This window comes from Cataglyphis hispanica, chromosome 18 (genome assembly GCF_021464435.1).
Source record: "Cataglyphis hispanica isolate Lineage 1 chromosome 18, ULB_Chis1_1.0, whole genome shotgun sequence".
Taxonomy (NCBI): Eukaryota; Metazoa; Arthropoda; class Insecta; order Hymenoptera; family Formicidae; genus Cataglyphis; species Cataglyphis hispanica.
In genome coordinates this window covers 478,380-491,317 of record NC_065971.1, presented here as the reverse complement: position 1 = coordinate 491,317, position 12,938 = coordinate 478,380, and the positions used below count along the sequence as shown (strand labels likewise).

Genomic DNA, 12,938 nt, shown 5'->3' with positions numbered 1-12,938 from the left:
GTGTCACACGCGGCAGCTGTTAGTAAAAATGAATATACATATATATCTCGAACATGTATGCATATCAAACTAAAGATAAAGAAGCAAGGAAAAAAATCCAGGCAGTTTTCATAATCTAGTTCTGTATCAAGATACCGGACGAATAAGCGGAAAAAGCGAAAGACGGGCATTAAATACGTTCGCACATTAGTGGTTAAATTAACGACGCTGCGTTACTATTCGCCATAAAGCTTCCTTTTCCTTCCACACTGCTATAAAACTTGGCCGCGATAATTACCGACTTTATCAGAAGCTCGATAATATCACGCCAGAGTGTTACGATTGATCAAAGTTTAACAAAATCTCGGCACGCGTTCCTCGCACTCGCGTGCAAGCGCGATTTCCGCGTCTTCTCCTCTTGACGAAGAAGCGCGGATAAAAATTCCCATACGAGTTTCTCGTAATATACGAGACGGATAAAAGAAAAGTGTCGTAAAAGGAATAAAGTGCGCGCGATACATACGTGCAAGTCATATTTACGAGAGATAGACCGTAACGCTGCACAGCTATGAATTGCAGATAAATGAAAAAAAAAGGATGAAACGCGAGAGCTGCGACGTTTTACGATGGCGATCATTTTTATACTTTTGCCGAGTATAAGACTTCGCGATCAACGCTGGATCAAATTGCATCACGCCAATTCCATTCACGTGTGCACGCATTAATTGATCGCACGTAATCGCTAACGGCGCGTCGGACAAATTAAATTTAAACTTAAAAAAAAAAAAGAAAAGAAAAATGCATCGAAAACAAGTTCTCAGTTAAAGCACTCGAGGCGTAATATAAATTTCGCGCGATATGTTTGCGCGAGGCGTGAAAAATTTGTTACGGCGTACGCCGCACTTTTTTTAAGTTTTATCGCAACGGCGGTAAAAACGTATCGAAATTCCGCGTCACCAGTCACGAGTTAAGCTCATAGTATTGACATATTGAAGTGGATCCACTCGTTACCCGCGCTGCAGTTTTGCGGAACGAGACCCGCGGGAGCGATATCCTGAATTTTCGCCGTCATATATGAAAGGCCCGTGAGAAATACGTAGTTTCGGAATACGCGCGTACGTACAACCATTGTTGCTGGGCTTGCGCTGCGGATTACAGTAATATGAAATATGTCGTTTCTTGACAGAATTGCGCGAATTACGACGTATGAGACACTCGTGACATTACGTCTGGGTTTATTCTCGCCGCGCCGCGTCAAATAAATTTTATATCACGCACCGTATCTTGATCGCGCACCAAGCGCTTTTCACGTGGATTGCAATATGCAATTATCATGGAACGTAACGAGCTTTGCGTGATGTCATTTATTTCCATGTTTTATAAAAATATTCTCTGGCAGTGAATTCGTGTAAATAGATTCATCACATGCAGTGAAACGAGACTCTTAGTAAGAGATTTTATTTTTCTTATCAGTAATACTGTTATTACACAAAATAAAAATAAAGATAAAAGATATCCTAATGACAAATAAAAATGTACTTAGAATAAGTGCATTTTAAATAACAGAGTCTCAACGATGAAATATGCCATGCTAACTCTGCTCACGAATGAATCAAACGAATGCAGACTAAGATTGCGTGCAAATAATCATTGCTGTTGGTAAAGAGATATGATACTGCAATAATTTCTCGCATTTATCCACATTCTTCGTATAATTTTCTCTAGACGAGTAACAAAAGCTTAATATTTTTTATCACACGAACAGACACATTGAATTATTATATTCGAATCGCAAGAAAAAAAAAAAAAGTTTGACAGGTAAAATGTATATCTTATCATCTCTCACCGTTGTGTTCGTTAATCATCTTTTCACAAATTTTTCACTGACGGAACGAGGTTATCCAGCGAAATCGTATAATGATTATCATTTTGGTCCTTTCGGATTTCAGCGCGCACGTAATATTATTTTAGCATACAGTGGGTCGTCTAAGAATAACAGGTGCACTGCCAATTCCAATTAATCTTCCTAGGATTAGACTCGAGATAATATTCGCGTGTCAGGTATGAAACATACATGTTACATCGCTTGATCGTCTCCGCCTTGCTTTAGATGCGCGATAATGCTGCTTTTACCTTACCTCGGTCATTATTTCGATAAGGTTGTTACGCAAGGATATACGACGAAGGTAAGCATGAGGCAAGGGAAAGAGAGAGAGAGACGGTACCATTTTTTAACGACGGCCCGAAAATAAAATCGCATGTGTATCGTTATGTTAATAATAATCATCGTTTCTGCGATTCTCGTAATTACATCGTAATCGCCAGGTAAAATGGGTTTTGCCCAGCTTGTCGTGTATTCGCTTTACGAGGTTCTGTTATTTTTGAATTCTAGAGCGAGTTCCGTGTGTTTCCATTAAGTTATATACAGCGACGCGGAAAGTGTATAGCGGCGAATAGAATCGCGTGCAAATTATCGTCTTGGTCGACGGCGTGCACATAAGGGGTCCTTCTTACCCTTTCCACAATGCCACCTTGGATGGAGAATGACAAATGGCCACCCATTAGACCGATTTCGTGATCATTTCGTCATTGCCCCTCGCTTTTCGGCTTTGCTGGCAAAAAAATTAATTACCACAAAACCGTTAGCTGTAATTTCGAAAGCTGTCGTTGGAAAGCGCTCTGACTGTCAAACATGATGATGATTTAGATATGATATTTAGTGAGAGACTTTGTCCTAATATACATACACAGAATTTCTAAGCAATTGAATAAATAATTCGCGACTGTACATATTGCACTGAACTTGTAATTAAGAATTCTCTGTCCCTAAAATAAAAATAAGGATAATAGAAAATTCAACATTGCGTATTTTGAGAAACTAAAAATTATTTAGGAAAGAACTTTGTATTCGCACTTTATGCTCTAAATTGTTTCTATTAATATTTAGAATTTTTTAAAACTTTGTTTATGTGCAAAAAGTAGATGTTTTATTTTTTAGCGCGGATATGTTTTGTAATACATTTTCCATATATTGTGGCCCGGTGAAAGCATTCCCGGTTATGCAATCTCTATTAAAACGTTAGCCGACGCGCGCGTTACGGGTTACATTCAAGCGCTCTAGTTTACATTTTCCGGTGCAGTCTGTTTATAAAAACATGACGCGTAAAGAGATCCCCTTTATAGTACAAAGTACATTTTTCGATGATGCGCGCGCACACACTAAAATTGTTTTTTTGTCCAGTTGTTGTGGTTCTAATTATTTACTGCAAATACATAGCACGTCTCAAGTATCGCCGTATACATTAAAAAACACAACATTATAAAAATAAGCACATCTCTCACTGATATTTACTGGCCGCTTTTCTGGCGCGTTGGATTATAAGCTTCATTAAAGGCAAACCAAATGCTATTATCTCGCAATAGCAGAATGCAACAAGGTAAATGCATCTAATTTTATGCCGCGCAAATAAATGTGAAAGCATCGTTAATTAACGCGACACGTTAGTTACGTATGTACCGCGTGTACACGTTTGTCGGTTGTCTTTTGCCGCCAGCAACACCTGTTGAAAAGTAGAAGTCAGACAAACCTTATGAAAACGTGCGCGGTCTGACGTTTCGCCACGCTGTCAAGTAATTATTTAACGAAGTCGAGCAATTCCAATCGTAATTAACCGCCTTTGAATCAGCCGGGGCTTGCGTTAATTTGCGTTTGCCAATATCTCGCGTGAGAAAATTCGCATCGGCAACGATATATACGTGTGTTCAATTTTGTTTAAGCAAAGCTACATTTTAGGATTTCTCTTCCAAAAGAACAGCATAATTTGAGAGCCAAGAATTTTGATATTTTAACTTTATGGAATCGCGATTCTGTTATTCTTTCTTTCGTTATGCGCAATTGCAATTCTTTATAAAATAGTAAGATTACTCAACAGTTTGCTTGTTTTTTCTTACTTAAGTCTTAAGGGTGGACTGTCTGCTCATTCCTTTTATCCACTGAATGGAATTTAATGTCGATGTATATTTATCTGGCCATTATCTTTTTCGCAATAATATCTTTATTTTCCCGGTTGAAATAATCCCACCAAAATATTATTTTAATTGGTTCAATTTTTCAAGCATCAGCATATACATTATTCCCTATATATATATAGATATTCGTTAATTATTGTAATAATTTCTATAATTATTGAAAACCCGGTGATTGTCAATTGCGGGCAATATTAATCCCTCTAGTCATCCAATATGTCATCGATGAGATGATATGGATATTTCCAAATATTCCTATAATGAACTGTTAGGTTACTGTCTTGGCAAGCAAATGGAGGAAATCAGAATTGAAATTTGCGAAAATGTCAAAAGGGATTTGAGTTGGAAATATCGTAGTGTTTGAAAAGATATTACGCAAGCTCTAAACTATATCATATACTTAATGGAATTAAATACGCGTGAGAAAATGCTCGTTGGCATTTATATAATATTTAAACACCGGAAACGGTGACGAATGAATGGCGGGACAAATCGGGAATTTTTTTCAAAAGAATTTCAAAAGTGCGAAACCAGCGTCATATTATTTTTGTCTTCGTGACCGTACGAATGAGATCGAATTTTGTTATTGAATCTCCAATTTTTTTCTCCTCGCATCCCTAACTTGGAACATGCCTTTTTATTGCACGGCTATAAATTTAAAAGGCGCTTAGCGCCGTGGTTTAATTAAACTATTTTAGCCGTCATCCCCTTTCCTAAGTCTTCTACTGTGCCTCGAATCGATTGGACATTTTGGTCTTACAATTTTCTTTATCATTTATCGGCTTACAGAGTGCTAAATTAATTTTTGGAGCGCGTATTATTTATAAAGCGCCATGTATAATTATAATTATAATTATAACATACGATACGATAAGGTCAAAGATGATAATAGTATTCTTTTTAATAATCAATCGACAAGACTTCCTGTCGCTATTTTAAATATGCCAAGTAATCGATAATGTAGAGAAATATGATGGTATTTTTAGGTTTATTATATCATATATTACATTACTAGAATCGTTCACAAACAAGACTAGACAAGACTAGATGTCCTTTCCTTTTGTATAGATGCTCTTTGACATTTACTACTTTATTACATTGTTTATAAGCTTGAGTAATTTGTGAAGAATTTGTATTTTAATAATAATAGCATTGACATAACTAATGTATTTTTAGAAAATTCCTTGTTTTATTAAAAAAAATAAGAGTTTGTTAATCGAAGGTAATTTCAAATTCAAACATTCAAAAATTATTTCAAATTTAAATAATGTCAAATAATGTCAAAGATTATTAGAGATTTCAATAATTATTTAAAAAATTCAAGCTTCTTTTATTCTACCTTCTTTTTTTAAAATCGCGTATATGTGTCGTCCGATGAATACAATTACGACTACGTATGTAATGGGGCGAGAGATTTTAATCACGGAACGATGTTCCTATCGCTAATGATATGCATCGACCTCGCGCGGTCGTACCCCAGTCGGATTAAAATTCCTATAATTATGATTTACATTGTAGATCCGACTGTCGCGATAAAATAACATGGTCGTACACGTTATTTTAATTTTTAAGCACAGTTGTTACAGCATCGCGGCATATGTGATGCACACAACGATGACGTGATGTTTTCAAGGACAGTTTCGGCGGGTGCAAAGTGCCCGATTAATTATGAGACATCGGAGAACGCCGCTAATGATATTCAGAAGCACCTTTCCATTTATATCCCCCTCATCGACTAACACTGTACTCGAGTTTCGACGAGGGGAAGAGAGAAACTGAACGCGGTCGAGCGAAACTTCCTCGAGGATGAGGTCGACGGTAATAATCCGCTGTTTAAAGTTCCCAACAGCCTCGTGACGAGGGACCGTGAAGATTTGATTTAATTCGTCGCGTCACGATCTTCGACCCGCGAGCTACGCGAAACCGCCACGGATACCTCAATCCTTTCGATATAGAAAAATATTGTCTTATCTAGCACCATCCAAAAAGATTTAAAATATTAATATCAATATTTCGAAAAACAAGATTTTGTATTTCGTTTTTATAGGTATTAATTTTTAACATGATTTACAGTGAATAATATATATCGCTCACAATACTTGTACAAATTCTATCGGTTTACTGTTGACGTATAAATATCTAACACTAGTGTACCTAACTAGTGACGTAAAGGGGCGCATTACTCACTTGGCTTATCGAGATCGGATAATTCCACCGATGGCGAGTACGCCGTAGCGGCTCCCAAGACCAGCATCACCACCATCGTCGTTGTCGTCGTCGTCGTCGTCACGACACTCCACCACCGCCACCTCCACCACATTTTGTCTCCCTTTCACGCGCACTACACACACCCTCGATCCCCTAGAGGTCGGCGTAGCACCCTCCGTCCTCCTTTAGTCGTTACGTAGTCTCGCGGCCGTAGCGAGCCGGCACTAATTGCAACCCCCGACGCTGTTGCCGCTCTCGTTGCCGTTGTCGTTGCTGTTGCTTCTGCTGCTGCTGCTGCTGCTGCTGCTGCATTGCGCCGCCGTCCACATCGTCCGCCTTTCCTCGTCGTCGTTTCGTTGCTGCCGTCGACGTGAACCGATACGAGCCGTCCCCCTATCTGTCTTGTCGCTCACGTATCTGTCGTCATTTAATGAGACGACTATTTGTCTTTCGAGCCTTCCAAGAACAAGATACGGGACCTCTAACGACGTATGTTACGACCGTTCGGTGTTTCTCATCTTAATAATCTCTCGCCATAATCTCCATTCTCCTTATCTCGTGAGAGATCTTTCCTTCCTGATTAAAGCAACTCTCCACTGTACGACTTAAGCGCATTCAATTGATCTCTCCAGCAGATTTTCCGATCGACGCGCAATGCGATTCTCAAAATGGAGGATGCGAATAGTTGAAATTTTATTTCGTTTGTTTTGTTATCGTTCTGTTTTATTTTTTATATTATAAACGATGCGTTCCTCTGCGTTAGGTAAATTTAGTCGTTGCTGTAGAATTTCACGCATGTGCGTCGAAGGAGCGGATGATCGTTGGATTTTCCCGGATAAACGAAATACGTAACGGAGCGAAGTTTCTTCCGACAGCTTCTCTGAGTGACGATAATAGTTTTATTGTCTGTAGCAGGATTGCAGCTCCACTCCAAGGCCGCTTTCTTCGGATTTCGAGCTTTTCCGTCTCGATACCCTGTCGCGATTCCCACTAATGCGTTCGATCGCGCGGTAAACCTCCGCGGAATGGAATAAAATATTCGCCGGGTCGCGACTAAACTTGCAAAGTAGATTTGACTTGTCTCTGAAATTCCGGCTGTCGAAACTTCAGTACGATATACGTCCAAGCGCAACTAGGTTGCAAGTCTGATAAATTTTCGAAACACTTGGAGGATTTACACTGCGGCGCTTGTTTCCTACGTGACCGTATTTTCTCTTCTGCAACATCCAATCAAGTATACATGCAATATTATTTAAAAATGAAAAAAATGTAATGCGGAAAAAGAATTTGGAGAAAAAAAATTATTTCAATTTCTCCTAATACGCGGGTGTGATTGAATGAGAAATAAAACTGTTTAATCAAAGCCTTTTTCTGATAAATTACGATGATAAATTACGAAGCTCTTTTCGTCTTGCTGGCTATTGAGGTGATGGGAATGTCGGAAATTTCGAAACGCTGACGCTTATCGATCGTAGAACAAATCGACGTTTTGCCACACTACTCCGATTGTACTTTACGCCGTTATATTTCACTCTTACGTTCCGATACGTTGACCTCGTCAAGTAGCAACGAAATATCGAGCGCGTGCGTATGAAATTGCGGACCAAGTTAATCACGATCGACGTATCGATATCGACGTATCGATATCGACGTATCAATTCAAGTGCGAAGAATAGTTTCGGCTGTAATGGAACGACCGGTTATAACCGGACACAGTCTGCACACAGCTACCAGATTTGTGGTATTTACTTGGAGCACAGCGCGTTTTTGCGATCGAGAGCTTCGGTTTTTCGCACTAATTCTTCCCTCTCGCAGCCCCGCGGCAATGCACCGAACAAGCACGTGCGTTAGGGCATTGCACTCGCGAAAAACGATCTTATGTGTGTGCGAATATCAAAGAGGTCAAAAGTAGCATAAAAAAAATTGACAACGTGAAACGACGTTACGATCGAAGAAACAAGCGTGCGAAATTCACTCACGTCCAATTAAATTTTAGGGAATCGCGTTTAAATATCGGCGAAATGCGATTATGACATCGCGTTTCTCGCGGATCGTAACTCCCGGATCATCGATCGGCACTTGCAAAGCGCGCAATCGTCGATCGATCAGCTGACGATGACACCGTGCGTTCTCGCTCCGATTTTGATTCATGAATCACTCGCGTCGCGCGTATCGACGTGAAACGCACCGGCGACAAATCTCCCCCGCGACGAAGCCACATCGAGCCCTGACTCGTGGCGGCTCGGTACTGAAGCCATTGAATATCGCGAGGAACCCTCGCGAGTCGTTTCGGCTCGCTCCGTTCACGCTCGGTCATCTTCGGGCACGCTCGCGCCGTGCGTCCCGTCCTGGACCCCGTCGTCCCTGCCATCCTCCTCTGCCGCTTGCACTATCTCGCGCGTTTCTCTCTGAAACTCCCACACACACACGCACACATTTTTACACATACACACGCGTTCCTACCGTCTCCGTCTATATCGCGGAGAACGACTATGATTTACCGGCGCGGCTAATGAGTCGCCGTAATCGCCGCGCGGTCCAGGCGCGGATGCGTGAACGTAAGATTTTCGATGGGACAAAAGTTGGCGGTGGGACGGAATGCCAGGGTCGTTACGCTCTTACTAATTCTAATGAGGCTTCACGGTGGGAGAGAGAAGAGAGGGGAAATTCTTGTGAGTCGAAGAATCAAACTGCTCTCGGAGCATAAATTTTATTTCAAAAAATAGACAAATAGTTTTTAATTAAATCTGTCGGAAAATAACTTGTCAAACAGCTGACTACGTTTGCCATAATTATTTATTATGTGAAATTTTGAAACTTTATTTCCGCTGAATTTATAGAAGAATTTATGCGAATTTATCCGAAAACTCTGTGTGCACTTGTTGAAAAAAGATACTGTGCATATAACGATAAATATGTCTTCGTAAAATAAGAGCACACACGTACTTACGTCACGCGGAGTGTGTTCATGAAAACTGATAGTTCATGCGTACCTAGTGCATGCACGAGATAACCGCCCTCGAAGCTTCATGACTCTCTCTACGAGAACTCGCTCCAATCACGATAAATTCCGGCTTTCGTGTTTCCATCGCTATCGGCAATCGCCTGCAAATCACTTCCTAATCCTCGAGTAAGGTATCTACGGGAAGGTATCTTTCCTAAATCCGCTTTGAATATCTAAGCATGCCTCTATATAAGCAGTATCCAATATATATCGTTATTTTCTTATTTTCAAACTTGTTTTTTATTTAATCTTTTAACAATGAATTTGAATATCAATCTTTTATTAATGTTGAATACTAATCATATTAGTCAGAATAATTTAATTCTTGTAATTATCAATCACGCCTTGCAATATTTAATAAAACTTTTATTGTGTCCAAAATATTCTATTACTTGCACTCGTTGCAAGTAATAGAAAATTTAATTGCATAAAAATCATTGATAACTAACATGATTGATTGATAAGTGAGGAATGTCGCACTAATCTCTCAACAATTTATTACTATATTATTAATCGATAAATTAAAATGTGATCAATGATCACATCGAATGATATTTTATTCCACGTAAGGGCATAGTAAATTTATATACAATAATAAATAATATTTAATAACATTTATGCGTTTTAATTAGATCGATATTCGAAGTCAAACATAATTGATGGATATTACTATTTGCTCAGTTAGTGTGTGTGTGTGTGTGTGTGTGTTTCGCGTTCTTGATAAAATTGCAACATTTATCTAACATATGCGCAAATAAATATTGCATTACCGGTAATATGTAAACCAGCGTTGTGCGTTTTTGCCACTGTATTTAGACAATAATAAAAATATTATTTAAGAGACAGACTGGTTTCCGATCAATCTCATGAAGCGTAGTGAAACGGAATTCGATTCTCGGGTCATTGATCGAAGACGCCCTGGCCAAGCTAAAAATATTTCAAGAGATACAGAATACGGAGAATATCTAACTAATTGTAAAAGTAAAAACAATTAAAATTTGAACATTTTTGACATAATCACAATACATTATACAAAATATATATTATAGCTTTTTATTTTAAAGAAAATAAATATTTATAGAATTATTGTGCCCTCAATTTTTGTTGAAATCGCTAATATATTTCTTTCTTTATTTCCCATCGCACTCAATCATCTATAACGCAATATTTATCGTATTAACACAATGTGTGCACGTGTTAGCTGGCCGTAAAAACCGTTCATTTACGTATCGAGTTAAAGGTAATCGTTCAAAGAGACGCAATCGGCGGTCCTCATCTACTACGTGCACACACGAGGGCTCGATGCGCGCGCTTCGTTTCATCCCGAATCGCCGATATTTTACATCAAGCACAGAGCCTGCTTTCATGGATGCCCGGCGAATTGGAACTCGACACCGCGTCATGCATCATGTCGGTACATCGTCGGACACCCAGGCTGTTAACCCAAAGCGTAAGCTGGATACGATGTTATAGGCTTCCCTATGTACTCTTCGACTTGTCGAATAAACCATGAAGCCTGTCAGTCACATCGTCCTCCTACTCGTCTTCCCGACGACCACCGACGCTCTCGTATCTCTCAATACGATCGCGTAATCCGAAAATCGGGTTTTACGTCGTCGTTTGACAGGTGCTACAAAGGCAATCGATTATACCGCGGAATTTGAGAGAGCGGCGAACTCCAATTTGGAATATCTTAATTGCACGCTCCACCGATGCTTTGATAACTCGTTTAATTCCTGCTTTAATGACGACGGCGAAAATAATCGATATACAACCGAGAAAAAAATATCTTTCTCCCCAACATGTTTCTCTTTTTTGTTGTTTATGTTTCTACAGAGTTTTTTCATTTATGTTGAGTTTATAAATAATACGTTTGCCAGTTGCTGCCTCGTTCTCTTTTGATATGCCATCTTATTTCTGTTGTAATAATTACTCGTAACTTTATTTAAATATTCTGTTAGACTTACTAATATTCTACAACTATTCGCGCGTTAATGATAAAAAAAAAAAAAAAATATTACCGCATAAAGAGCATGTAAAAAATATAGCAAAACATAGAAAACAGCATAGAAAGAATGCAGCGTTTTCCTTGATCTTTGTGATTGTGGAGATTTTTGTAAACGGTGAGAACACACGACGAAATGCCCATTCAAGTCGTATGCATTTCGCATAGAAGCGTCGCGCGATTTAGCCATGTGCTCTTATCGTGCCGCTTAACAAATAATCTCGACATTCGCCTCGGCATTTCGCCTCCCACCATCTATTGTGCTCGCAAATCACTCGCCCGCTAAGACATCCGAGTGAATAATGATGGTCCTGTGTCCCTTATTACTGCGATTTTCGCAGAGTCACAATAATATCGCCCTTTTCATCCATGAATGCGGTGAAAGAATCCAGATTCCTAAAATCTTCCCCGTAGCAAACTGAAGAGGCGAATATCGAGCTCCTGTTCGATCATAAGCGCATCATTAATCACCGGACTAATGGCTCTCGCTATTTCTACTATTGTCGCCATTATCGGCAAAATCTATCGAGGAAATGGAAAATTCGTTCGTTTGTTTCGATCGAAAGAAACGAGTGGGATGGCTAAGTAGAGGGTGAGAAACACCTCGATGGTCCCGTAACGGTTAACGGTGGTGCGAGACGGTCGGAATGTAACGCGGCAGACGAACAGGGAGGGCTTCGGAATTTATGCTGGTGTTTACGCGAAGTGGATGGCGTTCTACGGTTGGGAGAAAATAGTTATTACGATCGCCGGAACACACCACGCCGTCTTTCGTCGGAGAGGAAAATTCTGTCCCTCCTTCCCCTCCTTCTCCGTTCATCGGACACATTGTCCGTTGTTTGTATCTCGCTATGCGATTTCTCCACCTTCATTCCAGAACGATCAATGGAAAAAGAAATAGACGAGAGAAATCGTCTATTTCTCGAATAGACGAATCGCCGCGGATTTCCGCAATTACAGACGGACAAAGTTTTTCTTAACTTGCAGGGGACCAGGTATGTCGAGGCTAATAAGCCAGCGTTCTTGAATATCCATTACTCCGTGCAATTTCTAGAATCCCCTCGGCCGCAATCAGAAAAGGAAAATGACTACCCTAATGCAATTTTACGAGATTCCCGCCTTTTGCGTTCGCAAGTTTTCTGATTTAGCGCTGAATGTTCTCGGACGCTGTATTCCTTTGGCTTTTAGTTATGAGCTGTTTTAAAATGAATTATCAGTATGAACCGCTAGTAGAACGAACGTTATTGAACTGGGCCGTGGTAAAAGTTATGAATTACTCCTAGAGAAGTAGCAAACTCTCGAGCGAACTTTCGCCAAGCCGAAATCAAGTTTAACATCAACCTACGCCACGTTTCCCTGGGATATCACTTCCGACACTAGCCGCCGTATGCTAGTGTGAGTTTTCGTTTTCGCCGAAAAACCTCATACATCAAAATTTATTGCAGCTTTATGATTTATATTTTAGCCGTAACTCTTAAAAACTACTGGCCGCAACTTTAGACCAACCATTATATAATTATTTATTAATCTAATATTTATAAAGAAAAACCGCTAGTCTATCACGCAATATAATTTACATTTCGATATCAAAATAAAAAATTCAATGTCCGTCATCTTTTACCGGTTCTCTGGCATGCCGAGATTACTATCGCGCGATTGACCTGAAATATTTGAGCGTCCACTCTTTTGTTTGAATAACCTACGGCGAAAGGGGCC

The 12,938-nt window shown here is 39.7% G+C and overlaps 1 protein-coding gene across 2 annotated transcripts in view; it reads right to left on the bottom strand.

The window, feature by feature from the left end:
- Positions 1-8,439, bottom strand: part of LOC126856440 (hemicentin-2-like) — a 93,172-nt gene extending 84,733 nt beyond the window's left edge. Inside the window, exons 1-2 of one of the 2 annotated variants that reach the window (XM_050604926.1) lie at positions 7,610-8,439; positions 6,193-7,430 (exon numbers count right to left, since the gene is read on the bottom strand). In XM_050604926.1, coding sequence (XP_050460883.1) covers positions 6,193-6,325 — 133 coding nt within the window. In that variant the 5' untranslated portion in view covers positions 6,326-7,430; positions 7,610-8,439. The remainder of the gene's footprint in view (positions 1-6,192; positions 7,431-7,609) is intronic. The other variant, XM_050604927.1, reaches the window with a different exon arrangement.
- Between the last annotated feature and the right edge of the window lie 4,499 nt (positions 8,440-12,938).